This window comes from Molossus molossus, unplaced genomic scaffold (assembly GCF_014108415.1).
Source record: "Molossus molossus isolate mMolMol1 unplaced genomic scaffold, mMolMol1.p scaffold_m16_p_1, whole genome shotgun sequence".
NCBI classification, from domain to species: domain Eukaryota; kingdom Metazoa; phylum Chordata; class Mammalia; order Chiroptera; family Molossidae; genus Molossus; species Molossus molossus.
In genome coordinates this window covers 4,449,351-4,476,021 of record NW_023425344.1, presented here as the reverse complement: position 1 = coordinate 4,476,021, position 26,671 = coordinate 4,449,351, and the positions used below count along the sequence as shown (strand labels likewise).

The window sequence follows — 26,671 nt, the reverse complement described above, 5'->3', positions numbered from 1 at the left end:
GGGGGGGGCATGTGATCCTTTCAGAGGCTGCTGTGGGGGAAGTTTCTACCATAGTTAGATGTCGTGGGAGAGCCTTAAAGTCCTAAACGCCCAGCGCAGTGGCCAAGGGCCTGTCTGGTGGCAGGTACATGGCTTTTCCAGTTTTGGGGCTCATGACACTGGACAGACACAGAGAATTTCACCTAGGTAGCTCCTGAGAAAAAACAATTCTTCATTTCCTGAACCCCCTGGGAAATCATCTCCCCAGTTTTTACTGGGCCCCATTGGGTCACAAAACTAATCACAACAAACTGAGACCCAGGCCCAGGCTGTCTGGCTTGGGGTCTGTGCACCACACTGCCTCGCAGCAGATGGGACCTGGATGGATGAGCCGAGGGGATGCTCACCGGCCCTGGAGGGTGGAACAGGCTGGAGATGTTCAGGGACTCTGCCTGGGTGGGGACACTGCATCTGGCCAGACAGGGCTCCCAGCGAAGTCCTGGGCGGGCGACTTCAGCTCCATCCGCCGGCCCCTGGGGGGACTGTAGGTCATCACTGAGGACACTGTGGCTGCGTGCGACCAGGGCCTGGTCAGGGTGCCTGGCCCTCACACGTAGTCCTGGCACAGAGCCGAGATGCAGGGTTTGTGTGCAGAGCGGCTGGTTCCTTTGCTGTCCCCCACGGCTGATCACATCAGACACACCTTTCCCGGGGGCGCCCCTCAGCAGGCCTCATCCTTTTGAGGTGCCCTCCAAGTGCCCCCAAAGCCAGTGTTGTGCCCGCCACCCCCCTCGGTGCGGAAGTCCCACCATCCCGACCATGTCTCCAATGTGCGCGTCCAGCCCGCGGTTCACAGGATGTGATGGGAAACAAACAGGAGGAAGTGGGCACTGGCCTCGGTGTTCAGGTCTCGGAGCCGAGGTGTGTATGCTCCCGGGGAGCCTGCACTGACCTCCCAGCGTCTTCCTCCCTCCTTCCCCTCTTCTCTCTCCCCTTTCCCCAGCCTCGTCTCCAGCCCTCTGTCCGTCCGCTCCCTTCCCTCTCAGGTTCCTGCACACCTGTCGGGAGGAGCACCCAGCCTATCCATGTCCACTAGGCTGGTTGGAGGGGGTCTCAACCCCCAGTGTCTCCCGTGAATTTGTCGGGTACAGTCCTGAGGTCCCCACTGACCACAGCAGAGATGGGAGAACAAGTGTCCCCTGGGCACTCTGCGCCCCGCCCCAGCCACAGTCACACACGGTTTTCCTGAGACAGGGGTCTGGGCGGACCTGACTCTCTTATATACCGGGAGCCTTCCCTCCCTGGGTCAGTGCCTGTGAACCTGTAACCAGAGTTGTGTTTTTTTTACCATGCCTGCAATATAAATAGATTGTTTAGTTTATAAGTAATATGCATGAACTACCAATAAATTTGCACTATAAAACTTGTGCCTAAAATAAATAGACACATATGTGAACATTTAAGCTCTACTCTTGCAGGTTTCCATCATATAACAGTGTTATCAGCTACAGTCTCCGTGTTATCCATAGATCCCCGGCCCTGGCTCATCTCATCGCTGAAAGTGTGCCCCTCCCCAGCCCCTCCCCACGGCCCACCCCAGCCCCTGGCAACCTCTCTCCACGCTCTGTTCCTGTGAGTCTGAGTTTTGCTCAGACGGCACATGGGAGTGGTAGCCCGCAGTGTTATCTCTCTGTCTGACTTATTTCGCTCAGCAAATGCCCTCCAGGTCCACCCATGTGGATGCAAATGGCAGGTTGTCCTTCCTCACAGCTGGATAATGCTCCACTGTACATACACGTACCACATCCTCTCTCCATTCATCTGCTGACAGACGCTTAGGTTGTTTCCATATTTCGGCTACGATGAATAATGCTGCAAAAAAAGAGACGTCTTTAAAGTAGCAGATAAAACATACATGCAGGTAGATGGTCTGACAGTCTCCCCGCAGCACACCTGACAGACCGCAGCTCAGTCACACGAGGAACAGCCCCGCCCCCTGCAGCTCTTGCTAACGGGGGCCTCTGTTTCTCTGTCTCCAGGACATGTTCACATCACAGACTTCAACATCGCCACCGTCGTGAAGGGAGCAGAAAAGGCTTGTTCCATGGCCGGGACCAAGCCCTACATGGGTGAGTGAGCCAGGACCCCTTTGGGGTGTGACCTGCCCAGTGGCTGAGACCTCGATGTCCTCTCCTGCGTCACCCCACCCCAGCCGTTCCCCGCATGTGGCTTTCTCACATATTTGGGCTTTCCCCAAGCTGTCTTCCCTGCCTTTCTCTCCGGTGTCTTCTAGGGAACTCAGACAACCCTTCCGTCTGTCTGATTCGAGTCCAGTGGTGTCGCTAGAATATAGCCTTGGGTTGGTCAGTTGGGTCTGTACGCGTAGGTGTACAGTGTGCGGTTCCGGCTGGGGTTCCCGCCAGGACTTCCGATGGAAGTGTTATTTTTGGTAAACATTCTGTTCCCTTTAAAGACGCCTGTTCCCTGAATGCTGGGTCTTCTTTGCCAACCTTCGACCCTTGTCACTTGCAAATCTTTCTTATCTCTTCCTTCGTGTATTTAAGTGTTTCCCATTTTTCTTTCTCTTTCTATCAAAGCATCGCCTAGTGTGTTTATTTACGTTGTGGGCTTTCTAGTGAAGAATTTCTCACTGAAATAATTTCCCTTTATTTCTAATAGTCTCCGAGTCCTCTTGCCTGATGGCTGGGTTTTTAAATTCTGATTGACGTTATTCTTTTGTGCCTTGTATAATTGTATTACTGTCTCTGGTAGTTCTTAATTCTTGATGTCTGTATTGGTGCCTGACTGCTGAGTGACCAGCGTGTCAAACCTTTGTAGCTCTGCCCTGGCTGCTTTGGCTCAGCGGTTAGAGCGTCGGCCCGCGGACTGAAGAGTCGTGGGTTCAGTTCTGGTCACGGGCACGTGCCTCGGTCGTGGTTCAGTCCCTGGCCCTGATCGGGGTTGTGCAGGAGGCAACCGATCAATGTGTCTCTCTCACATCGATGCCCCCCCCACCCCCGTCGGAAGATAAATGGAAAAATATCCTCAGGTGAGGATTTAAAAAAAACTTAGTAGCTTAGAACAAAAGCAGTGTGTGATTGCTCACAATTCTGCCACTTGGCTGGATGGGCCTGCTGGTTTGGGCTGGGCTCACTCACTCACAGCCGAGATGAACGGACCCCTCTCTCTGTGTGGTCTTCGTCATCAAGGGGACCAGTGAGCTTGTGCACAGGGTGGCAGCAGTCTCAGGAAGGAGACCCCGTTCGCACGTGCTTATCAAGTCTCCGCTGGCCTCACATGTCCCCAGTCGGCCAGAGCAGGTCACACGGCCAGCGCCCGATGCCGCGGCAGGGACTGCACAGGCAGGGACAGCAAGCGGCCCGACCCACGGGGCAGCAGGGAGCCAGTGCCCCACGCGGGCACCTACGTCTTCTGAAATAGCTGCTCACAGGCTTGACCTTGTGGGGACCCATCTTTCTGGGTTCACTGCGATGTGTGTTCTACTCTCTCTTCTCCTTTGCGTGTATTTTGACTTGGATACTTTTCTGTTGCTCTTTCTCACGTGAAATTTGTTTTCCTGAACTTTTGGAGGGTGGTTCGGTCTAGGGAAGCTTTTGTAATGTAACAGACCTTCTTCTGTTGTTTTGTGACCTGAACATTCAAGGCGGCTTGCTCTCTGGGGTTTCCGGGCTCGGGTCCACGTGCCCACTCTGACCTGGATCTGCCCTTCTTTGACTGTGGGGTCCCTGTGTGCTGGGCTTGATTCCACTCCCTCCAGTGTCCCCTGGGGTCTGTCCTGGAAGGGGCTCCGGCTGGACCGATGACAGGGATTTGGTGGCCTGTGACAGGGCCCTTCCCTCGACGTCGAGCTGGACGAGCCCCTGGGTCTCAGCCGCTGTGCTGCCGGGGGTGGGGAACTGGGGGGTCTACGGCTGTTTGGGAGTTCTCTGACCTCTGGTTCCCCAGATGCTACCCCATGTCTTCCCCATGTCTCCTCCTGTACAGAAGTCACCACCTTGCAGGTCTTGTCACTGTGGCTGGTTGTTCCTACCCACTAACATTCTGCCCTGTGGTTCTGTATGTGGATTGGTGGCTGTTTATCTGCCCTGTGGCTCTGTATGTGGATTGGTGGCTGTTTATCTGCCCTGTGGTTTTATATGTGGATTGGTGGCTGTTGATCTGCCCTGTGGCTCTGTATGTGGATTGGTGGCTGTTTATCTGCCCTGTGGTTTTATATGTGGATTGGTGGCTGTTGATCTGCTCTGTGGTTTTGTATGTGGATTGGTGGCTGTTTATCTGCCCTGTGGTTTTATATGTGGATTGGTGGCTGTTGATCTGCCCTGTGGCTCTGTATGTGGATTGGTGGCTGTTTATCTGCCCTGTGGTTTTATATGTGGATTGGTGGCTGTTGATCTGCTCTGTGGTTTTGTATGTGGATTGGTGGCTGTTTATCTGCCCTGTGGTTTTGTATGTGGATTGGTGGCTGTTGATCTGCCCTGTGGCTCTGTATGTGGATTGGTGGCTGTTTATCTGCCCTGTGGTTTTATATGTGGATTGGTGGCTGTTGATCTGCTCTGTGGTTTTGTATGTGGATTGGTGGCTGTTTATCTGCCCTGTGGTTTTGTATGTGGATCGGTGGCTGTTGATCTGCTCTGTGGTTTTGTATGTGGATCGGTGGCTATTTATCTGCCCTGTGGCTCTGTATGTGGATTGGTGGCTGTTGATCTGCTCTGTGGTTTTGTAATTTGAAAACTATGCCTTCCCCTTCCCAGAATCCTCTGCAGCGTCCCTCATCTCTAATTTACTACATGCGTCAGGTAAATGAAGTTTAGCAACAGGTAATGGTGAGAATATTACTTTTTAGTATTTACCGTGTGCCAGGCATTGAGCTCATTGCAGTCCGTCCACGGCCTGTTTCACGCCCACGGACGGGAAGCGGGCACACTATTTCTTCCCATCTTTGAGCCGAGGAAACAGGCCGAGAGAAGGTGGGTGATGAGCGGTTGACACTGGTGGTGACGGGCAGACCCTGGTCAGTGTGGACGCCAGAGGTACACACACGAGGAAGCCCCCTCACGTCAGAGGGTCCTCCTGGGACCCCGACAGGGCTTACTGCTCATCACCTTTCCGAATTCCCTTCCCAGAAGGATCCAGAGCTGGGCCAAGGAGGCCACTGACTTAAAAGATTCAAGAGATCAGCCCGGCCGGTGTGGCTCAGTGGTTGAGCGTCCACCCATGGACCGAGAGATCGCCGGTTCGATTCCCGATCAGGGCACATGCCCAGGTTGTGGGACCAATTCCCGGTGGGAGACATGCAGGCGGCGGCCAGTCGATGTTCTTTCTCATCGATGTTTCTCTTTCTCCCTCTTCCTTCCTCTCTCTCTAAAACCAATACAGAAAAAATAACAATAACATAAAAGATTCAAGAGACTGGGTGGGCAGGAGAGTGGGGTGGGGGACAGCTCAAGGCTTCTCCCACCATCTGGGTCACGCAGCAGAGTGGGTTATGGTGTGTCTTCTGTGTAGGAACAGCAGGTGTGGGGGTGTTGGGAGTGACGAGCTTGAATCAGGTGTCTGTGGAAACCTCAGAATGGTCAGGTGCTCTCCGGGCATCTGGAGAGCGATGTGGACGGATCCGTGGACTGGGGCGCATCCAGCACCGAGGTGGTCCCTCAGGAAGGGTGCAGGAGGAAGGGTGCCCACTGACACCCAGGGAACGTCAGGCCGGAGGCAGGAGAGGTCGAAGGAGTCGTGGTCTCTAGGGACGAGGAGAGAGCGACGACATTGCCCCATCAGTGAGATCGGACTCCTTTTGGCTGTCACCTCCGGGAATGTAGGTCCTGGACCCCTGGAGAAACTCAGGACAAGACCGTACCAACCTGGACCTTTCTGCTGGCTTCACCCCCACGCCCAGGAGAGCTTCCCAGCACCTCCAGAGACCCCGCTCGGGCCGCATCAGCCTCGTTCCCGGGCCCCCACTGGTGTCCGAGGTGGCTGTGTCCTGGTTCACAGAGCAGTGGGGGCTCAGAGGACCACTTCACAGCACCCACCTTCCGAAGGGAGAAGAAAGCCCACAGGCGTGCGACCCGACTGCGTGTCTCACTGCGCGCCATTGGCCCCCATTCCACAGACGAGGAGCCCGGGGGCAGAGGCTCGTGGCCTGCCCGGCGTGGCGAGGGAAGGAGGCAGAATCTGAAGCCATGTCCCTGTGGGTCTGAAGTTCATGCCTTTGCCCTATACTGACTGCCTTCCGGACCCTGCGCCCTGTGTCCCGAAGCCGCTTCTCAGACAAGAAGACGGTCACTGTCCCAGCTTGCGTGGGACTCAGCTGTCCTTCCGATTACAGGAGCTTCTTTCCCGAGTTATGAACAAATGCACCGGAGAGGTTCCTACAGCACCCAGAGCGCAAAGCTGATCCGTCAGAAGGACGTGTTTGCAGACGGTGTCGGGGTGACAGGGCCAGGCCGTGGGAGTCCCGTGGGGAGAGACGGGGCGAGGGAGGGCTCGCAGGCAGCTCAGACCCTGCGTGTCCCCGGGCTGAACGTTCCTGGTGGCCCCCAGCCGCTCTGCTGGTTTTATTCACGTGAGCTGCCGTTTCGAGGCCAGTAAAATTCCTGGGACGTTCTACCCAGATTCAGGGCACCGGCTGACGAGTAAGCTCCCAAAGGTCGCTCATGAAGGATGATCCTGGAAGAAACATTTGCATGGAACTGAGTTTTCATTAATTAAAAGTGCAGATGGAATTCACAGTCAGAGAGAAAAACCTCTCTGAAACGAGGCAGATGAGAAGTCAGCCCTGTGCCAGCAGCCGCCTGGGCTTGCGGTCGACGCGTCTGACGGAGAATGAGCTTCCCCGCGGCGGACGTCTGTGGAGGCTTCGCAGGAGGGGCTCAGAGCTGGGCTCCGCTCACCATCCCGTGGGGCAGTCCACAGGTCACGGTCAAGCAGGTTCCCGGAGGGGGTCACAGTCTGCGTTGGATTCTGAGGGTGTGCTCAGAGATGCTTGTTGGGTGTGGACAAGGAGAGGCCAGTGCAGGCAGAGGGTGCCCCAGGGCGGAGGCCAGAGGGCAGGAACAGCATGGTGAGCTGCCAGGACCTGCAGTTCCACCCTTTTGTAGCTTAAGGAACAAGGAGGGGGCAGAGGGGCCACATGCCCGCGCACCGGGGTCTGCGGTGAGCACCTGGGGAGCCAGCGGGAAGTTCAGTGCCGGAGACAGTCAAGGTCAAAGCCTTGGGATCGGCCTCATGTGTGACCTCAGAGAGGAAATGGGTTCCCAGGCGTGCCGGGTGGGTCCCGGAGGAGTGTGGGGGTTCCACGCAGTGGTCTGGTGAACTCGGGCCAATCCCGTTACCTGACGGAATACTCAGAAAGCGCTGGCCGTCCAACCTGGCCATGTCCTCATGCACATAGGAGCAGGTCACCTGGGGGATGGTGGGCACATGGGGGGATCACGGGGCTCGTGCCTCGTCAGTACTCACCAAATGTTAGTTCCCTTCCCCAAGGAGCACCTAGCCAACAAGGAGGGTTGTGGAGCCGCCATGGCGATGCTCATGCTTCTCCTTGTTGACATGACAGCGGCCAGTGAGTTTGCTGCCCTCTTTCCCAGAGAGAGTGACAGAGCCAGCATTCCACCCAGGCCAGTGAGGGGCCAATGTTCAACGTCTTTCCTGAGAACCTTCCTTTCATCCATCCATCAACTCACCCATCCATCCATCCATCCATCCATCTAACCATCCATCCATCATCCATCCATCCATCCATCCATCCACCCACCCATCCATCATCCATCCATCTATCCATTCATCCATCTATCCATTATTAATTCATCCATCCAACCATCATCCATTATCCATTCATCCACCCACCCATCCACCATCCATCCATCTCTCCACCCACCCATTCATCCACCATCCATCCATCCATCCTCCATCCACCCACCCACCCACTCACCCATCCATCCATCATCCATCTATCCATCCATCCATCCACTCATCCATTCACCCACCCATCCATTCACCCATCCATCCGTTCACCCATCCATCCATCCATCATCTGTCCATCCATTTATCTATCCATTCATCAATCCATCCACCCATCCATTCACTCATCCATCCATCAGTCCTCCATCCATCATCCAACAGAGATTTATTGAGCAACTTCTATGTGCCAGGTAATGTTCAATGGGAAATACATCTGTGAACAAATAATATTTCTTTCCTCATTGGTTTGGCTGTTTGCGAGGAAGACAATCACTTTAAAAATCATCAAACGGATAAAGATATAGTTTGAAGTGTTTATGTTTGAGGAACAAACTTCATGCAGTAAAATGCACTCTTAGTGCATAGTTCTATGAATTTGCACAGACACTGATGGTCATATAACCCCCACCACAACGATAACACAGAACACCCTACCACCTTCAACATTCCCCCCTCCTGGCCCCTGGCAAGCAGGGGTCTGTTTTCCACCCCATCCGTGTGACTGTTCCAGAGTTATGTACATGAGCCATGTCCACAGCATTTGAATCGGGAGTGTCCCCCGTGGCAGGAGTGCGTGAAATTCACACACGTTGAGCGTCTCAGTACCTGCTTCCTTCTGTTGCTGAGTAGGGCGCTCCAGCGGCTACGTGCACACAGGTGGGTTATCAATCTCCAGCTGAAACACATTTGAGCTGTTTCTAACTTCACATAATTTAGAATAAAGCCCCTGGAGCATCTGCACACCGATTTTTACACGAACGTACGTCCGCAGTTCTCTAGAACAACTGCCTGGGAGAGGGATGGCTGGGTCCTATGGAAAGTATGCGTTTAACTTTCGGAGAAACTGCCAGTGTCGTCCAGAGAGGCTGGGCCACCTTGCATCCCACGAGCTGCGCGTGAGGGTCCGGTCGCTCTGCCCCTCGCCAGGGCTGGTGTCGTCCTGTGCTTCCTGTTTCTGTAGCCATTCTAGGAGGGAGGTCGCGGTGGTCCCTGGCAGCTGCCCAGGGACGAGCGCTGTGAGTGTGTGCGCACTGGCTTGTTCATCGTCCACGTGCCTGCTTCGAGGGGCCTCCCTTCAAGTCAGGTGTCCTCACCGGAGGACACTTTTCCTTTTTTGTTCAGATAGAGCGGGAGGGAGGGAGGAAGAGAGAGACAAACATCAACATGAGAAGGACGCATCGAGTGATCGCCTCCCACTCCACCCCAACCAGGGCCGGGGACGAATCGCAGCCGAGGTACGTGCCCTTGGCCGGGATCGAACCCGAGACTCATTGGTCTGCGGCCGACGCTCTGACCACTGAGCCAAACCGGCCAGGGCTTGCCGTTAATTTCTTGGATTGTTGTTTTTTTTTTTTATGATTAAGCTTTGGGAGTTCTTACATATATACTGGATGTAAGTCCTTTATCAGATATGTATTTTGCATACATTTTCCACCAGCCATGGTTTGTTTTCCTTCTTTTGTTGTTTTAATCCTCACCCGAGGATATTCTTCCATTATCTTCAGACAGAGTGGGAGGGAGGGAGAGAGGGGGAGAGAGAAAAACATTGACGTGAGAGTTGCCTCCCACTCGACTCTGGCCAGGGCCAGGGACGAACCACAACCGAGGCATGTGCCCTTGACCAGAATTGAACCCGTGACTCCGTGGTCCACCGACCAACGCTCTAACTGCTGAGCCAAACTGGCCAGGGCTGATGGTTTGTCTTTCTATCTTGAGAGTCTTTTAAAAGCAGAAGTTTTGCCCTGGCCAGTTTGGCTCAGCGGTTAGAGCATTGGCCCGTGGTCTGGAGAGACCCGGGTTCAGTTCCCACTAAGGCCACGTACCTCAGTTGCGGTTTGTCCCCGGCCCTGGTTGGGGTTGTGTGGGTGGCAATTACTCGATGTGTCTCTCTCGCATCCATGTTTCTCTCTTTCTCTTCCCCCTCTCTCCCTCCCACTCTATCTGAAGAAAAATGTCCTTGGGTGAGGATAAAAAATAAAAGCAGAAGTTTTAAATTTTGATGAAGTCCAGTTTTCCGTTTGTTGATCGCATATTTGTTGTCATTTCTGAGTCTTTCCCTCACCTGAGGTCACGGAGATTTTTCCGTTTCCTTGTCAAGTGTGACACTTTGGGGTTCACCTTTGGAGTTACTGTGCATTCTGGGGTCACTGCTGAGTACGGTGTGAGGTGTGAACCGTCTCCAGGTGACTCGGTCACCCCTGGCTGTCACGCAGTATCGGAGAAAGGACTCGGGTCGGAGAACCGAGAGGGGCTGACCTCGGCCCTGCCCCAGCCGGATGCCCCGCAGCAAACCCCCGCCCGTTGCCGCAAACCCACCAGCGCCGGCCTGAAACAGTGGGAGCCCAGGGTCTCACAGTCCCGGAGGCCAGCTCTCCACCAAGGCGTGGGCGGGGCCGCGCTCCCTCCGCAGGCTGCAGGGGAGGGTCCCCCGGCCTCCTCCAGCTCCTGTGGCTCCAGGGTTCCTGGGCTCCTGCCCTCGTCACCCCATCTCTGTCTCCCCACGTGGCCTCTGTGTCTGTCGCCCTCTTTTCTCCTGTGAAGACATTTAGGGTGGACCCTAAATTTTATCCCGAGGTAGTTTTATCTTGAGATCTTTAACTTGATCACATCTGCAAAGACCCTGGACACACCTTTTTGGGGGACACGAGTCGGCCCCCTGCACCCTCGTGCCTCTGCGGCCTCGTCTGAAAGATGGGCCTCATCCCAGCACTTGCCTCGGGGGTTAGGAGGGTGAGGGGCGGTCGTGGGCGTAAGTCTGTAGCACAGCACCTGGCGGACGGGTTGATCTTGTCTGTCACCCACACGTGGAACGAGGGTGACAGGCAGAGTCCTGTACCTGCCCCTCCAGCTTCAGATCCGTGTGTTGTTCTCACTTGTCAGAGCTGCGGTTCTGGGCCCAAAGCAGTCATGCTGGTGGCATACGGATTGTGACATAAATGTTGCCTGTGTTCTGTCACCAGCCCAGTGTGAAGGGGAGGTGAGGATGGCAGTGTCGGGTGCAGCCAAGGCTGCAGCTGTGTGTCATGTGACAGCCAGGAGAGAGGCCGTCAGCTGCTGTTTCTGCCCTGAATTCTGGGTGGACTCGGGGCCGCCGGGCATGTTCAGGGCTCACAGGGACCGGCTCACAGGGACCAGCTCAGCACACACAGCCGCTCCGCACACGCAGGTGCACCCTCCGCCTGCCGTCTGAGCCCATGGGCAGCTGGAGGCCCTGGGGATGCCCCCAGGCACCACAGGACTGCAGACATCGAGGCAGGGGAGGGAGCCCTTCTAGGTGGGAGCTCAGCTCCGGGCTCGGGGTGGACACAGGAGGGAAGTAGAACAATAGCTCACTCACCGGACGCTTCCTAAGCAGGTGAGCTTAGCACCTTTGAAATCAGGCTAACCTGGGACGGGGAGAAAATACCAAACTCAGGGTCTGGATACTGATAGGCCATTGGGCTGGGGGATGAAGTTAGGGTGGTCCAGGCTTCTGGGTGGCTGGGTGGACAGTCGGGGCTCAGTGTGACGGGAGCAGGAGGGTGGAGTCACAGTCCTGCCGATACAAATCCTGCCTGAGATTTCGGGAGCACTCCACCTGAGCCTGCCAGGCGTGGGCTAAGCTCTTGGCATGCATTGTCCTTACAACCCTACGAATAAATTGTTATTATTCCAGTTTTTCAAAACGGAGGCAAAGAGCTCAGTAACGTTGTGAACTCGGCCCCAGCCACACTGACCTGCTCCCTGCTTCGGCATGCACCCCGGCCGGCGCTTCCTTTTCGGGGCTCAGACAACCGGTGGGGGCATTACCCCAGCTCCCAATCCTGTCCCTGCTACGGACCAGAGAGGTGTTTGTACGTAAAGGAACGTCGATACAGCCCTGGGCAGTGTGGTCAGTGGGTGGGGCGTCGTCCTGTGCACTGACGGGTCGCTGGTTTGATTCCCAGTCAGGGCACACACCTGAGTTGTAGGCTTCATTAATCCCCAGTAGGGGGCGTGCAGGAGGCGGCCGATGGATGTTTCTCTCTCTCTCTCTCTCTCTCCCTTTTCCATCTTCTCTCTCTAAAAATCTATTTTAAAATCTTTAAAATTTTCCAAAACAAAGGAATGTTGATACAAACCTTATTTCAAACGGGTTCAGCTAGTGCGTAAGACACATCTGAGGTTTGCACTTCCCAGCTGTGTGACTTCCTTCACCACTGTCCCTCTCTGAGCCCCATCTGAAAGATGTGCCAAATGATGGCATGATCCTGGGAGCTGTGGTGAAGATGGGAGAATCCGAGGGGAAAGAATGTTCTGAGTTTCAGGCGAATGGAGAGTCTCGCTAGAAGGCAACTGGCATTTGGCCGCAGGGCAGACTCAGGTGTCCAGCTGCTGACCCAGAGCCCAGGTGTGAGCATCTGTGTCTCCCCTCCCTCACCCGCCTCGCCCGCCCGTCCTGTTCCCACGCTGTCTGCATGTCGGTCTGCAGATTGGGTGAAGACGTCTTTCATCACAACATGTCAGGTTCCCTGGCACAGGTTTTGGCGGCTCTGACAACTGTAAAATGGAATTCTGTTGCAAATTAATTTGCTAGAAATAATACACATTTCACTAGACTTTCCTGGAAGCCAAATTGAGCAATTAGACGTTAGGGTGCACCCTGGCCTAGGGAGGTGGGGTGAGACAATGAGGCGAACCCACCACTCAGCACCCTGGAGAGTGGCAGGGCCAGGGACCCCCAGGACCACTGCCGGGCCCCTAAAGAATAAGCATCCGCACACCTGGGGGCACCGTCTGCCGGGGGGCCACGGCGGTGCCTCCATCTTTCAAATCTGGGGGAAGGTCAGGTAACAAAATTAGCTGTTTGCAAGCACGTTTCCGTGGCATTCGGTACATTCACGGTGCCGCGTAACCACCGTTGTCCAGGTCCGGAACAGTGTCGTCACCCGAGGCCGCGAGGCCACCGCTCCGTCCCCAGCCCCTGGCCACCCTCCGCCTCTATCTCTGGGCTCGCTGGTGGCTTCCAGCCGTGCTGCTGAAGCACACGTTCCTGGGCTCCGACCGTCCCTGCTGCTCAGGGCGCCTGGCCCAGGCTTGGTGCCAGGGCAGTGCCCTTTATCAGAGTCCTCAGCCCCTTGGTGTGGCTTCTTCATCCCGGCTGGACTTCGCCCCGCCCCCGCTCCGCAGGCCCATGTGATTCGTGCTCCACCAGTGCACCTGTGGCAGAGGCTGCCCGGCTCCGGCCTCCACCGCACACCTGGGGGCACCGTCTGCCGGGGGGTCACGGCGGTGCCTCCAGGAAGCCTGCAGCTCTTCGCAGCCAGCTCGGCTCTCAGAGGGAAGCAGGGGCGGAGCCTACGGAGTGCTGGCCTTACAGTCCCGCCCCAGTCCCCTCCCGGGGCGGAGTGTAAGCCGAGACATGCGGTGGCATCTCTGTCCTGTCTTTGGCAGCCCCGGAGGTGTTCCAGGTGTATGTGGACGGAGGCCCGGGGTACTCGTACCCTGTTGACTGGTGGTCCCTGGGCGTCACCGCGTACGAGCTGCTGCGAGGCTGGGTAAGATGTGCGCACGGGGCGGGGGCGGGGCAGAGGGTGCTCGGGTCCTACCGGCTTGGGTGGAGGAGGCACGCCATCCCATGGGGTGGCCCGGGGTGGCAAGAGGGAGCCCTGTGTCAGGAGTCAGAGGCCTGGGTGTCAGTCCTGATGACCTGGGTGCCGGCTCTGAGGGCCCTGGGCATTAGCGTTCGGGCCAGCCCCATTCCACTCACGGGAAACAGATGTCCGGAGGCAGAGGTCCTGTGCTGAGGTCAGCGCTGGTCAGCGGCAGCTCAGATGCAGGACGTCCTTATCCGGGTGATTTCAAACGCTGCCGGTCACCCACAGCGGACGTACCCTGCCTCACCTTCCAGCTTGGTGTGCACCTTCTCGGGGTATGGGCCTGCGTCTTTCACTCCTTCTGTTGGTTAGCCTGTCCAGTCTTCCCTGAATACCCAGTTCTGTGCCGCACAAAAATGGGGCGTTCAGCACATATTTTCACTTTATTTTATTTCAATGCAATAGCCAAAGGTGGAGAATGCGGCTCTTTGGCAACGAATAACTCACCGTTTTCTTTGAGCAGAAGGAATGGCGACAGATGAACTTTGAGGTGTGTTTTCTTTGCACAAGGGTTGTTTGAAAAGGATGCCACCGACCTCCAGGACACGGTTTCCCGTGCGCACCGTGGGGACAATCGCATCCGTTCAGTCCGTTCTGTGCAGCCGCAATCATGGCGTTAGTTGCCATGGACGGGGCGTGTGGTTCACAGGTCACTCACCCGCTAGCTCTGCGGCTCAGCACTGAGCAGGCAGAAAACCAGCCGCACTGGCCCCAGTTCTGTGGTGCTCCACAGCCGACCACGCCCAGCACCTCCGGCCCCGCCCCCTGTGGGCGGGGCTGCACAGGGACATCAGGTGATGAATGAACACGTGAACAGACCGGTTCGCACTGTCGACACCCCGAGTGCAGTAGCTATTCATCACCCTGCAGCTCAAGCAGCGGTTACCTGCTCTTGAGCTCAAGTATTTCCCCTGAATTCCTCAAAAAAGTCGGTACTGTACACGGTGCTGTTAGAATGCAAAAAAAATGTGAGTTTGTTGGTTTCCTCCAGCTCTGAAAGGAGGGTTAGTGTTCCACTGGCTCGCTCATTCCTGGCCGGTTCCTTGGTCGCGCGCTGGTTCCGTGGACACATGACCTCGGAGAAGGAGCAAGGGCCCAGGATACGTGTGTGAACCGGAGGATGCCGGTGTTCGCCGGGTGCCGGTCATCTTGCATAATCAGTCATGCAGTGGCCTTGGCGAGCAGGTGACCTACGCACGGCTGGGCATTCACCAGGAGAGAGCACCTTCTCCGTCCTTCCTCTCGGGCCAGAACAGTCAACGATGACTACGTGGCCCAAAGCCCCAAGGATGGAGTGGTCTCTGCTGCTTCGAAGAGAAACTGTCATTTTTGACTCATCTGAGTTGTTTTGTTCTTTTTTATCCTCACCCGAGGACATTTTTCCATTTTTTGTTCCAATAGAGTGGGAGGGAGAGAGAGAGAGAGAGAAACATCGATGTGAAAGAGACGCAATGAGTGGCTGCCACCCACACGACCCAATCAGGGCCGGGGACAAACCGCAACCAAGCTACGTGCCCTTAGCGGAAACCGAACCGGGTCTCTCTGGACCACAGGCTGACGCTCTAACCGCTGAGCCAAACCAACCAGGGCTCATCCGAGTTTTTTTCTCAGCGATCCGATGCCACTGTCCGTGGAGGAGGGCGAGAGGCAGTGGTAGGAGCAGGGCTGTGGGAAGGACAGCGAGCGGAAGACCACCTGCTCGTGTGGTCCACGCCCCCTGCGTACTGGTCTGGCTCCACCTTAGACCTGAAACACAATGGTTTATGCACACAGTTTAGTCTGTTTTTCATACTGGAAAGAATCACCTTATGTCAAAAAGTTACACTGAAAAACACTCATATTCATCCGTGGACGATGTGAATCCTCTCTCCTCAGAATTTCCTCATCATGTCAGTGACAGCATCCCTGACAGACGATCGCCCTTGATTCCCTCAAAGGTTCGGGGAGCTCCTTACCTCCCTCCAAACATGAAAGAAGTCAGGACGGGAATTGTTGAGCACGTGTTCCAAGTTCTTGGATCTGGAAAATGTTAGAGACGGGAGGTGGGAAACTGAGGTATTAATGTGGCCTGTGGGCCAGGGGCCCAGGAGTACTCCAGCCCCGGCAGGCACAGGAAACAGACATCTCCCCAGAGGCTCGGCAGGGAGAGCGGAGGATGGTGTGTCGTCGGTGGGCTTCCGTCTCACTGCGGAGACCCCGGAGCCTGGCTGCGTCTTGTAGCCAGAAACATGAATAGACCAGCTTCTCTCTGAGCCCAAACGAGCTGTCCTCACCCCAGAGACCTGCTGCTGAAAAATACCCAAGGAAGTGCCCCCCGGAGTGGTCCCTTTTAGAGCACAGGTGCCGGGACTGTGACCTCACCCTGAGTGGAGCCCCCTGGAGGCACGTGAGCAGAAGAGTCCTGCCCCCCGGCCCAGAGAAGGGACCTCCAGACGGTGCCCTGCCCTCCCCACACCTGCCAGTTGCCTGCCCGCGTCCCTGCCAGCTCACCTCCTGTTCGCTGCTGTCCCTGCGTCCAGGGAGCTCCTCCCTCCAGAAGGAACGCTGCTTCTCTGGCAGCGCTGTGGCTGGACGGATGTCCCTCTCACTCGGCTGAAGGCTGCCTCCTCGTAGCAGGACGGAGGATCTGGGCGGAATCCGCGGCTCCAGTCCCTGGCTCCAGTCCTTGGCTCCACCAGCCGCCGTCAGTGAGCTTAAGGCCGGGAAACAGACCAGGTGCTCAGAGTCTCCATCTCCTGAAAAAAATCTACCCAACCGGGTCACCTGGAGAATTAAGTAATTCTGATGGTGCAAAATACCCGGCACCCTGACTGGTAAATGGTCGGTACTGGCTAAGCATCAGCTCCTGTCCCCTTCTCAGGCCGGCCTGTGCCTTTCCAGCCTAGCACCCCTCAACGCTGGACACAGGCCCTGGGAGGGGAGGCCGGGCATGCCTGTCTGCTGGCCATCGCGGGAGGGCCCAGGGCCTGGGGCGTGGAAGGCTGTGTTCCTCCCCACTCTGCGCCTTGGTGCTGCGGTTCCGCCTTCGTCATGGTCGCCTGGGCCCTGGCGTCCTCCTTTACAAAATAGGGAGCCTGAGGCCAACGCACAGGCCACTGGGCAGTGCCCACTCGGTGTCCGGCACACAGGAGGCGTGCCGATTGTTATGACCACACACACACCTGGCAACGGCTGACCCAGCAGACGCAGATGGGGTGCTGCTGACTTGCCGGTAGAGGAGCAGGGAGCATTTCTGGGAGGGAGCACTGGAGCTGGGTCAGGCCTGGTCTGCTGGCGGGAACCCTGTGAGCAGACAGGAAGGGCCGCTGAAGCTGACCCAGCAGCCCTCTCAGACTGACCACCAGTCAGGACAGTCGGGGCGTCTCCAAAGGCTCCTGAGCCCAGCGGGAGGCGCCGGCCTTTGCTCTGCTCCATGGGCAGACGGCGCCATCCCCGAGGCAGCAGCGTGGCGGCCAAGCAGGAGTCTGGGCTCTGGGGGCACACGTTTCGGGACTCGAATCCTGGCACAGCCTCTGAATGATCTGGGGTGAGCCCTTGTCTGTGGAACGGAAGGAGCGGTCGTTCCAGACCCAAAGCTAAGGTTCCTCCCAGGGCTGTGGACCCGCGGGCCCGTCTCGGGGAAGGGGGGGCATCCCGGGTAGCGAGCTGAGCAGTAGCCCTGGCTTCTTCCCACTAGGTACCCACAGAAATCTCCACTCCCAGGTATGACAATCGGAAATGTCTCCAAACATTGCCAAACGCCCCCTGGGGGACAGACTGTTCCCTGTCTAGAAGCACTGCCGTGGGGGAATCAAGACTGCCCACTGCACCCAAAACTGTGCGCGAAGAGATCTTTGGGGAGCGTTAGCGGGTCATTCGTCTTTCTAGGGAGCCCACAGGATGTGCCCCTCTCCTGGGCAGAAGGGGCATTCCCAGCTCAACGAGCAGGTGAGGGAGGAGGCGGCGGGCAGGAGAAGGCCCCGTCTGGGTGGACACCTGAAGACCCAGGCACACCCCCGCGGGCGTGTCTTCTTCGGGAAACCCCCTTTGGGGAAGCTCAAGATGCCCCTTCATCGCAGGGAACCGTAGCCCACCCCGGGCTCGGGACCCCTCACCTCCGTGGGCTGCCCTCCTGTTGGCAGAATCAGTTCCACGAAGTTGGGGCCAGTACCTCAGGGGCCATTCCCGCCAGCGTGGTGTCTGCCCCAGTGGCGTGTTCCATCCGCGCTCCTGGTGGTCGGCCTCAGCATCCTCGTGATGTCATCGTGCTCTGTGACCCCGCTGGGTGGGGGCAGGCCTGCCGGGGGCCCCGCGAACACAGAGAGGAGGGTGGTGCACCCCACTTTGGAGGAGCCGGCAGCAGGAGTTCCATACCAGGCGACCCAGGTCCCGAGGGCCGAGGATGAGCTCGCTCCGCCAGGCTTGTCCAGGTCAGTGCAGCGCTGGCACCCCGTGAGCTTGGGACAGCGATGGCCTCTGGTCGCCCTGAGTCATCCGACTGTGGCGCAAACCTGGAGACGTCCTGGCCGGCAGAGCCAGGCGGAAGGTGCAGAGGCTCCGAGCCACCTGTGCGTCGGCGGGAGGGCTGCAGGGCGTGGGCAGGCCCTCGGGCCCCCCAAGCCGCCCCAGGGCCACACCGGGAAGGCCGTCCGAGCTTTCAGGGGTCCTGAGAAGGAAGAAACTGCCCATGGCAGTGTCCAGAAAACAGCCAGGCCCGGCCGGCGTGGCTCAGCGGATTGAGCCGGCCCGTGGACTGAGGCCCCTGCTGCATTCCCGGTCAGGGCACATGGCCGGGTTGCCGGTCCATGTCTCTCTCTCAAATTGATGTTTCTGTCTCTCTCTATAAAAATCAATAAAACATTTTTTAAAAAAGAAAACACAGTCAGGAGCTTTCATGCTGCATCAGGCTGGGAAACGGGAGGTGAATAGGGTCGCACATCCTCCTTGTGGGGAGACAGGATGGCAGGGGAGAACCGCAGGCCCCCCATCTCTCAGCCCCACCAGATTCCAGCCCTGCCCCCCCCCCCAGGCAGGTACAGCCAGGGCAGGGGAGGCGGGCGCTGTGACAGATGTTGCTGGTGCCCAGTGGAGGGCGAGAGTCGACCTCTCCAGCCCCCCCTCCCCCCACCTAAGCCTGGAGCGGGGACTCTGGGTTAGGCTGTTGGGTGTGGCTCCTGCCTCTTTCTGCCGCTTACCAGCCCTGTGACCTTGTCAAGTCACTTAACCTCCTGTGGCCTTAATGGAGCCACCACCTGCTGGTCTCTGCACCACCCCACCACCCCAGGCCTGGGCACCTGCCCTGCACCCCGCACTCCCGGGGGGGGGGGCGACCGGCCGTGGCCCTGCAGTGTTCGCCTGCGCGCTCTGACGCCGCCTGTTGTCCTCCGCAGAGGCCCTACGACATCCACTCGGCCACGCCCGTCGATGAGATCCTCAACATGTTCAAGGCGGAGCGGGTGCGCTACTCGTCCACGTGGTGCAAGGGGATGGTGGCCCTGCTGAAGAAGGTAAGGGGCGGCCACCAGCCCGCCCGGCGGGCAGCCAGGGCACAGCGCAGAAACAGGCGCACTGGGGAGTGAGACGGGGTGACAGACAAGGAGGTGAGCTCAGCATGTGGCGTTCGAGGTCACACAGCCGCTGGCCGGTGGAGTCCGGCTTCGAGTCCCGTCTGACAGCAAAGCCCAGACTCCTTGATGCCAGCACAAGCTCCCAATACAGAGACACTTAACGCAGGTGGCTCTTGGCACTGTTTGCTACAAAGTGTCTTTTCGTCACTGAGCTTTAAGAAACTGGGCATCTCCTGACGTTTTGCAGGAACTGTTGCTGTTACAATGGAGCAGCGGTGCCCAAAGTGTGGTCTGTGGGCCCGCGGGGTCAGCACCCCCGAGCCTGTCGGAAAGGCAGGTTCTCGGAGTCAGACCCCGGGCCGGTGTCGTGCTGTCATGAGCTCTGTGGGTGGCCGATGCACTTGTGAGCAGCGGGCGGCGGTGCCCTCCCTTTGCGGCGAGTCCCCCACGGTGGGTAGAGTTCAGTGTGCTGACAGCGCCGGCTGTCACCAGCCAACACCGGCTGCGGAGCAGCATGTCCTGGGCCTGTGCTGGTCTGCGCGCTGCCTCCCTGCAGCTGGTCTGATGCGGAGGAGCCGTGTTCCCATAGCACAGATGAGAGCACCGAGGCTGAGGAAGGCGAACGGTTCCGCCGGTGCCACGGGCTGTTGACGGGCAGAGGCGGGAGTACCCAGCTGTCCGCACCCCGAGCCCACCCCGCCGAGAGGATGCGCTGAGGTACCGTGGCTGGCGCGCTGTAGAGGAGTCACTCCTGGCCCTGAGGAGTCAGTGGTTCTTGCCCTCTGATCACAGTCCCCGGAAGCCCTCCTGCCTGCCGTGCCTGTCCCTCCAGGCCCTCCACGCGCCAGACAGCCGTCCACCACTGAGCCCCTGCACGGCAATGAAACGGGTCTCTGTTTAAATCAGCACCCTTGTCCCTGGCCGGTTTGGCTCAGCAGTTGGAGCATCAGCCTGCAGACCAGAGTCCCAGGTTCGGTTCCCGCTAAGGGCACGGACCTCGGTTGCAGTGTGTCCCCGGCCCCAGTTGGGGTCGTGTGGGTGGCAACCACTCGATGTGTCTCTCTCATGTCCATGTCTCTCTCTCTCTCTTCCCCCCTCTCTTTCTCCCATGCTATCTGAAAATAAATGCAAAAATGTCTTTGGGTGAGGATAAAAAATAAAAAAATAAACCAGCACCCCTTGATTGGGGGCATCCCCTAAAGAGAGGCCGCCATGACCAGCAGATACGACCCCGCCAGGCGTCGCTCACTTGGTGTGACTGAAGCCCACTGTCTGGGCACAGCGGGAGATGTCTGCAGTGACAGATGGAACAAACGGTCAGGGGCTCTGACTCCGGCTCCCACCTGCCGGCAGCGGGGTGTCGACCTGCCCTTGCTGTATGCTGTCCCTCCTAGTCCCCTGGGATCTCATCCTAGCCGTGAGCTGGAGTGTCACCACCCTTCCCCCGCAGGGACAGGGCCTCCGGCCGCTCACCCGAGGCACACGCAGTCAAGCGGCGTCCCCCGCGAGGACTCCCGCCCCTAGTTTTCTCCCCTCTGCGTAGGGGAGCCGAGCTCTGGAGCCTGTCTGGACGCGGGGTGTGGTGTGCGGCCGTGTCCACACTGCGTCACCCTCACTAGCAGACATCTTTCAGAAGAAGCTAAAAAATGTCCCCTTGGTGACAAGTGAGGTCAGTGCACCAGGCCACAGAGGTCACTTCGTACTGTCCAGAGTAAACTTGATGACACTTTTATGTCCCATTATCAAGCTGAAAGTCCTAAGAGGAGGTGGCTGGTTCTTCTTTGTCGCTGGAAGTCTCTGCAGACATCAGAGCGAGCGAGGTGGCAGGCCACAGTGCCACTGTCCCCGAGGGGAGCGCGGCAGCTACATACTCAGGCCCTGCCCAGAGCCCCTGGCTGGACGGCCTGTGGAAGCAGCCTGGCCCCTCGGTCCCTCCCTGCTAGAGACGAGCGTAGGTGACGCTTCCGGTGACAGCATTCGAGATGGCCCGGCGGGCCGGAGCGTGAGAAGCAGAGGCCCCTGCATGTCCCCAAGACCTCGCGGTCAGAGCCTCGCTAACCTCGGTGGTCACGGCTCAGCCAAGGACGTTTGCCTTGTGTCCCCAGCTCCTGGCCAAGGACCCCGAGAGCCGCCTGTCCAGCCTCGGCGACATTCAGAGTGCACCCTACTTGGCCGACATGAACTGGGACGCGGTGTTCGAGAAGGCGCTGACGCCCAGCTTTGTGCCCAACGTGAGTAGGGGTCCTGTCTGTGGTGTCCCGCGCGGCGTGAAGGAGGCCCCGGTGCTGGCCGGGGAGCCGCTGCTCTGAGATCCAGTGCCGTGGGCAGAGCTGCCTCCTTGGTGCCTGTCCCCATCCTGTTGTCTGAATGGACACCCAGGCTCAGCGAGACACACACTCACACACTCACACCACACACACTAACACATACATAGACACTCACATGCATATACACACACACATACACTCACGCATACACACACATATACACTCACACGCATACACATATACACTCACACGCATACACACACATATACACTCACGCATACACACACACATATATACTCACACGCATATACACTCACACGCCTACACACATATACACTCACACGCATACACACATATACTCACATGCATATACACTCACACGCCTACACACATATACACTCACACACATACACACATACACACACATATACACTCACACGCATACACACACACATACACTCACATACACACATACATGCACACACATGTACATATACACATACACACATACACTCACACACACATATTCACACACACACTCACAAACATACACACACCACTCACACATACACCACATACACACAAAGACACACATACACCACACACAAACACACACCACACACATACACACACTCAAACAAATACACATACACCACACACACAAACACACCCACATACACTCACACACACACCGCAAACTCAGAAGCAAAGGGACTTGTTGAGGCCACAGGCTGGTCGGTGGGGATCCCAGTTCCCCGGAGTGGGTTTCCTATCAAGTCATCTTAAAGACGGTTGTTTCTACGAGAATCCAAGGCTCCAGTCCGCACACATGGCGGTTGACACCGGGCACCTTCCCGAGCGCAGATCCGCCCGCAGCCTCGTCTGCGCTCCGGACTCACGGCTCGGACCGCAAAGCCTGGTGACACTAGTTTCTTCACCTCTCTCCCAACGAGCACACGCCGTGTCCCTGCCGTCTAGCCTGGCACAGAGTCCTTGGAGGTCTGGCCCTGTGGTCCTCTGAGCCCACCCTCCTCCCCACTGCCCTCGAGCCAGCCACAGACATGCTGGCCCGATGCTCACAGAACACTCCGCCTCTGTTCTCCAGGCCTGGGCACCTGCTGTTGCCCCTGCCTGGCCCTCTGTCTGCCCCCTAGACTGGCTCTCGCTAGGGGCCCGCCCCAGGGAAGTCACCCCAGGGCTGCCTCTGATCGAGGGCTCCCTGCCCCCATCCACCCCTCAGAGAGCAGGGGGAAACAAATGGGGTGTGGAGGCCAGGTGCCCGGTGCAGGCCGAGCACAGAGTGGCTGCCCAGTCACTGCCCTTCCCCTTTCTCCCCTTGTACGAGTTTGGGGATTTTACTGAGCCAACTGGGAGCTGTGTGTGTGTGTGTGTGTGCAGTGTGGGGTGCGTGGTGAGTGTGTGGTGTGTTGTGTGAGAGTGTGTCATGGCCGTGCTCATTAATAAACCCACCGCTGTCATCCTGTCCCTTGGCTGCTTCCTTCAGAATGCACGTGCTGGCCGTGCCAGAGGAACATGCTAGTGTTCTCCGCTGCCCTCTTCCGCCGAGCTCAGGCCGGGTACACACGCCGGGGACGGGTGCCGTCCTGCATGGGCGCCAGGCTGCCCGATTCCTTCTTCCTTTGCTGCTGTTCGTCCTCCGAGCCGTGCAGCGGCCTGGGGGACCCGGGGGGCCAGCATGTGACTCCTCTGCCAAGGATGGGAGCCTACCTGCTTCTGCGGTCCTCCCCACCCCCATCCGCACACTCACACAGGCACACTCAACCCCACACACACTCGTGCAGGGGACTGTGCTTCCATCACCCAGAAGCCTGCTCTTGTCCACCGGGCAGTCTGTCTCCCTCCTTCAGACTCAACATGAAACGCAGCGCCTGGCCCGTGGGAGGGGCCGGCACCGGTTCTGGAGGAGAGGCAGGCTCAGCACTGCCTGCTCGGGGCACTGCCCGGCCAGCCCCTCACCGGGACCACAGCCTCTCTGGTCCCCGCTGCAGGGGTGCCCAGGTCTACGTTAGTGGTTAGTAACGTCCCATCTCAGGGCATCTGCCGTCCTCCTGAGACTTCAGAGAGTGGGACCGTGCAGTGTTGTCCGGCCTCTGCCTGAGAGAGGCCCCAGAGCAATGGGTGGCCTTAGAAGGCACCAGAGGCCTCAGTGTGCCTTATCATGTGAGTATGAATGGACGAGTGAGTGATAATAGTCACCAGGACGGAGTGTGTTCTGAGTGCCCAGCACACGTCCATCATCTCTGTACCCTTCACAACAGGGAGGTGAGTCTGTCAGTGTCTCAGGTCAGGCAGCTTGCCACGATTACTCAGTGAGAAATGGACAGAGCCAGGCTTGCCCTCAGGCAGTCTGGATCCAGAGCCTGCATGGAAATGGATGGATGGATGGATGGATGATGGATGGATGATGGATGGATGGATGGAAGATGGATGGATGATGGATGGATGGATGATGGATGGATGGATGGTGGATGGATGGATGGAAGATGGATGGGTGATGGATGGATGGATGGATGGATGGATGGATGGAAGATGGATGGATGATGGATGGATGGATGATGGATGGATGATGGGTGGATGGATGATGGGTGGGTGGATGGATGGATGGATGGATGGATGGATGAATAGCAGATAACTCAGGCCAGGGAAGACTTGGGTCTGAAATCCGACCTGCTTACCGGGAGAGATTGTATTTCCAGAGCTGTTGATGTTATAACCATTAAGCTTCACTGCCCAAGGGGACTGGTATCCTGGGCTGGGTCTCAGGCCACCTGAGGCTTCAGATCCAAGATCTGGAAAGCAGGAAGATAGATTTCTCCTGACCACAGTGGGTGGGGCCCTGGCTGTCAGCAGGGTCAGGCCTGGGTCTCCAGCTACAGGAGGGACAGGGAACCAGGCCTGGAAATTGGGGAGAAGTTGATGAGAAATGGCATTTTTAAATTGAATGAGTAAAAGTGAGATTTATAGAAAAGAGAGTGATGGCATGAGAAGGTGTGTGTGATAAAATACAGGGAAATGTTAGACTGGAAAACTGAACTCAGCCCCATGAATGAACATCCACGGGAAGGAGACTGAGGAAGGATGTGGATGTGGATGGTGGGGCTGCCCAGAGTGGGGGAGGGGTCATGCAATGGGAATGTGTTGTTCCTCATCATCAGAAAAAAAACACAACTGATATAACCCACAGTAGTTGGTCATCTTTGCTTGTTGAATGAATGAATGATTGCATGAACGAATGATTGAACAAATGAATGAATGAATGCTTGCATGAATGAAGGAATGAATTAATGAATGAACAAATGAACGAATGAATGAATGAATGCATGAGTGAAGATAAAATCCAGTGATATGTGAAACAAAGACAAACCATGTTTTTCTTTCAGAAAGGGAGACTGAATTGTGACCCCACCTTTGAACTTGAAGAAATGATTCTCGAATCCAAGCCACTTCATAAAAAGAAGAAGAGGTTGGCAAAGAACAGGTCCAAGGACAGCACGAAGGACAGCTGTCCCCTGGTGAGCGCCCTCTGGGGGCAGGCCCCGGCAGGACAGGAACCCTGCACTCCCCGGGATGCGATTGCTGGAGGCTGCTTTTTAGACAGAGGGAGGTGTGTCGGGTCACCCATCTGGACACCGCAGGATGGGTGGTCTTACACTGCACGGGAGGTGAATGCGCCCTGGCGGGGTACACGTGTGCTCATTCATGTTAGCACCATCCTGCGTGTGGAACCTCGTGTCCCCAGGCAGGAGTACAGTGCCGAGTCCTCAGCGCCCTTTGGGAAGGTTTCGTGCTGTGGAGACAGCCAGGGCCCCTTGTGATGTCGGGGGGCCCTGGGCACGCTGGCTTTATGGGCCGCTGTGTTGGTTTTCCAGGCTGCCGTGGAGTGTCTCCAACTTGGTGGCTTAAAATTAGTGAAATCGATTCTCTCACCATTCTGGGGGACAGAAGTTCAAGACCAGTTGTTCACAGAGCCAGGCCCTCTCCAAAGGCTGTCGGGGGGGTCCTTCTCGGCCAGTCTGGCCTCTGTGGCGGCCAGCAGTCTTGGTCCTTGGCTTGTAGCCGCGTCACTTTGTCTCGGCCTCCGTCGTCACTGGAGCTGTCCTGTCCGTGGCTGGTCTGCACATGGCCTTCCCTGAAGGACACCTGTCACTGGACTGAGGGCCCACCCCCCGGCACTAGGCCCCCATTGTAACTAGTTACAGCGGCACCAGCTCTGTCTCCACATAAGGTCACGTTCACTGGTGGGGGTTGAGGACGTCAACATATATTTTGGAGGGAGGGGCAGAATTCAGCCCACCACTGCCCTTCCTCCACAGACGTATTTTAAGAGTTCTGCCTATGACTGCAGCGGTATGAGGATGAATACAACTTTTAATGCCAAAAGTGTTTTTCCTGCTTACTGTGAAAGAAACGAGAACATCTTTCTGCCCTGGCCAGTTAGGGTCAGCAGCGAGAGACTGTCCTGAGGACAGAAGGGCGCAGGTTCCACTCCTGGTCCGGGGCATGGACCTGGTACAGGATCCATTCCTGGCCCCAGGTCGGGGACACGTGGGAGGCAACCAATCCATGTATCTGTCTCACACTGATACTTCGCCCTACCCCCTTCCACTCTATCTAAAAATCAATGGGAAAATATCCTCAGGTGAGGATTAACAAAATAGAAAACAAAAGACAAAACAGCTCTGTAGACCCCGAAAGGATGGCGGGCGAGGCCCTGTGCCCGGGCCCCTGCGTGTGTGGATGAGGGCGCACCGGTGGGCTCTGCCAGGTGTGCGGTTACAGGCACGGTCAGACGGGAGTGGGACCTGCATTTCCCCCTCGTGCTCGGTGACGCCTGACGGACATTCACGTGTCAGGAAGCCACACTCAGGATTTTCCACCCACGATCCACCCCCACGTGGTTTCCACGTTGGATTTAGTGGCCTCAAAGTGAGGAAACCAGCCCCAGGCGACCGGTCCCGTTTCGGTCAGTCTCTGCTCCTCCTCGTCCTTTGTCCCTCACTCACGGTCACCTGTGTGTCCCTCTGACAGAATGGACACCTGCAGCAGTGCCTGGAGGCCGTGCGGAAGGAATTCATCATATTCAACAGAGAGAAGTAAGTCCTCTGGGCCCCGCTGGGCAGAGCCCTCGCAGACCACGGGGCTCCCGGGAAGGCAGCCGGGACCCGGCAGGGGGGCAACCCGCCACCCTGTGCGGCTGAGCAGGTGCTGGCGTCCCCTCTCTGGGCCTCTGCGCCTCGTGTGAAGCGGGGGAGCGGCTCGGAGC

At 57.3% G+C, this 26,671-nt stretch overlaps 1 protein-coding gene across 2 annotated transcripts in view; it reads left to right on the top strand.

The window, feature by feature from the left end:
* STK32B (serine/threonine kinase 32B) overlaps positions 1-26,671 on the top strand; it is a 203,719-nt gene that overhangs the window by 162,686 nt on the left and 14,362 nt on the right. The window contains exons 5-10 of one of the 2 annotated variants that reach the window (XM_036278097.1): positions 2,019-2,108; positions 13,372-13,475; positions 18,944-19,060; positions 21,226-21,351; positions 24,789-24,920; positions 26,437-26,501. In XM_036278097.1, the coding sequence (XP_036133990.1) occupies positions 2,019-2,108; positions 13,372-13,475; positions 18,944-19,060; positions 21,226-21,351; positions 24,789-24,920; positions 26,437-26,501 (634 nt within the window). The remainder of the gene's footprint in view (positions 1-2,018; positions 2,109-13,371; positions 13,476-18,943; positions 19,061-21,225; positions 21,352-24,788; positions 24,921-26,436; positions 26,502-26,671) is intronic. The other variant, XM_036278103.1, reaches the window with a different exon arrangement.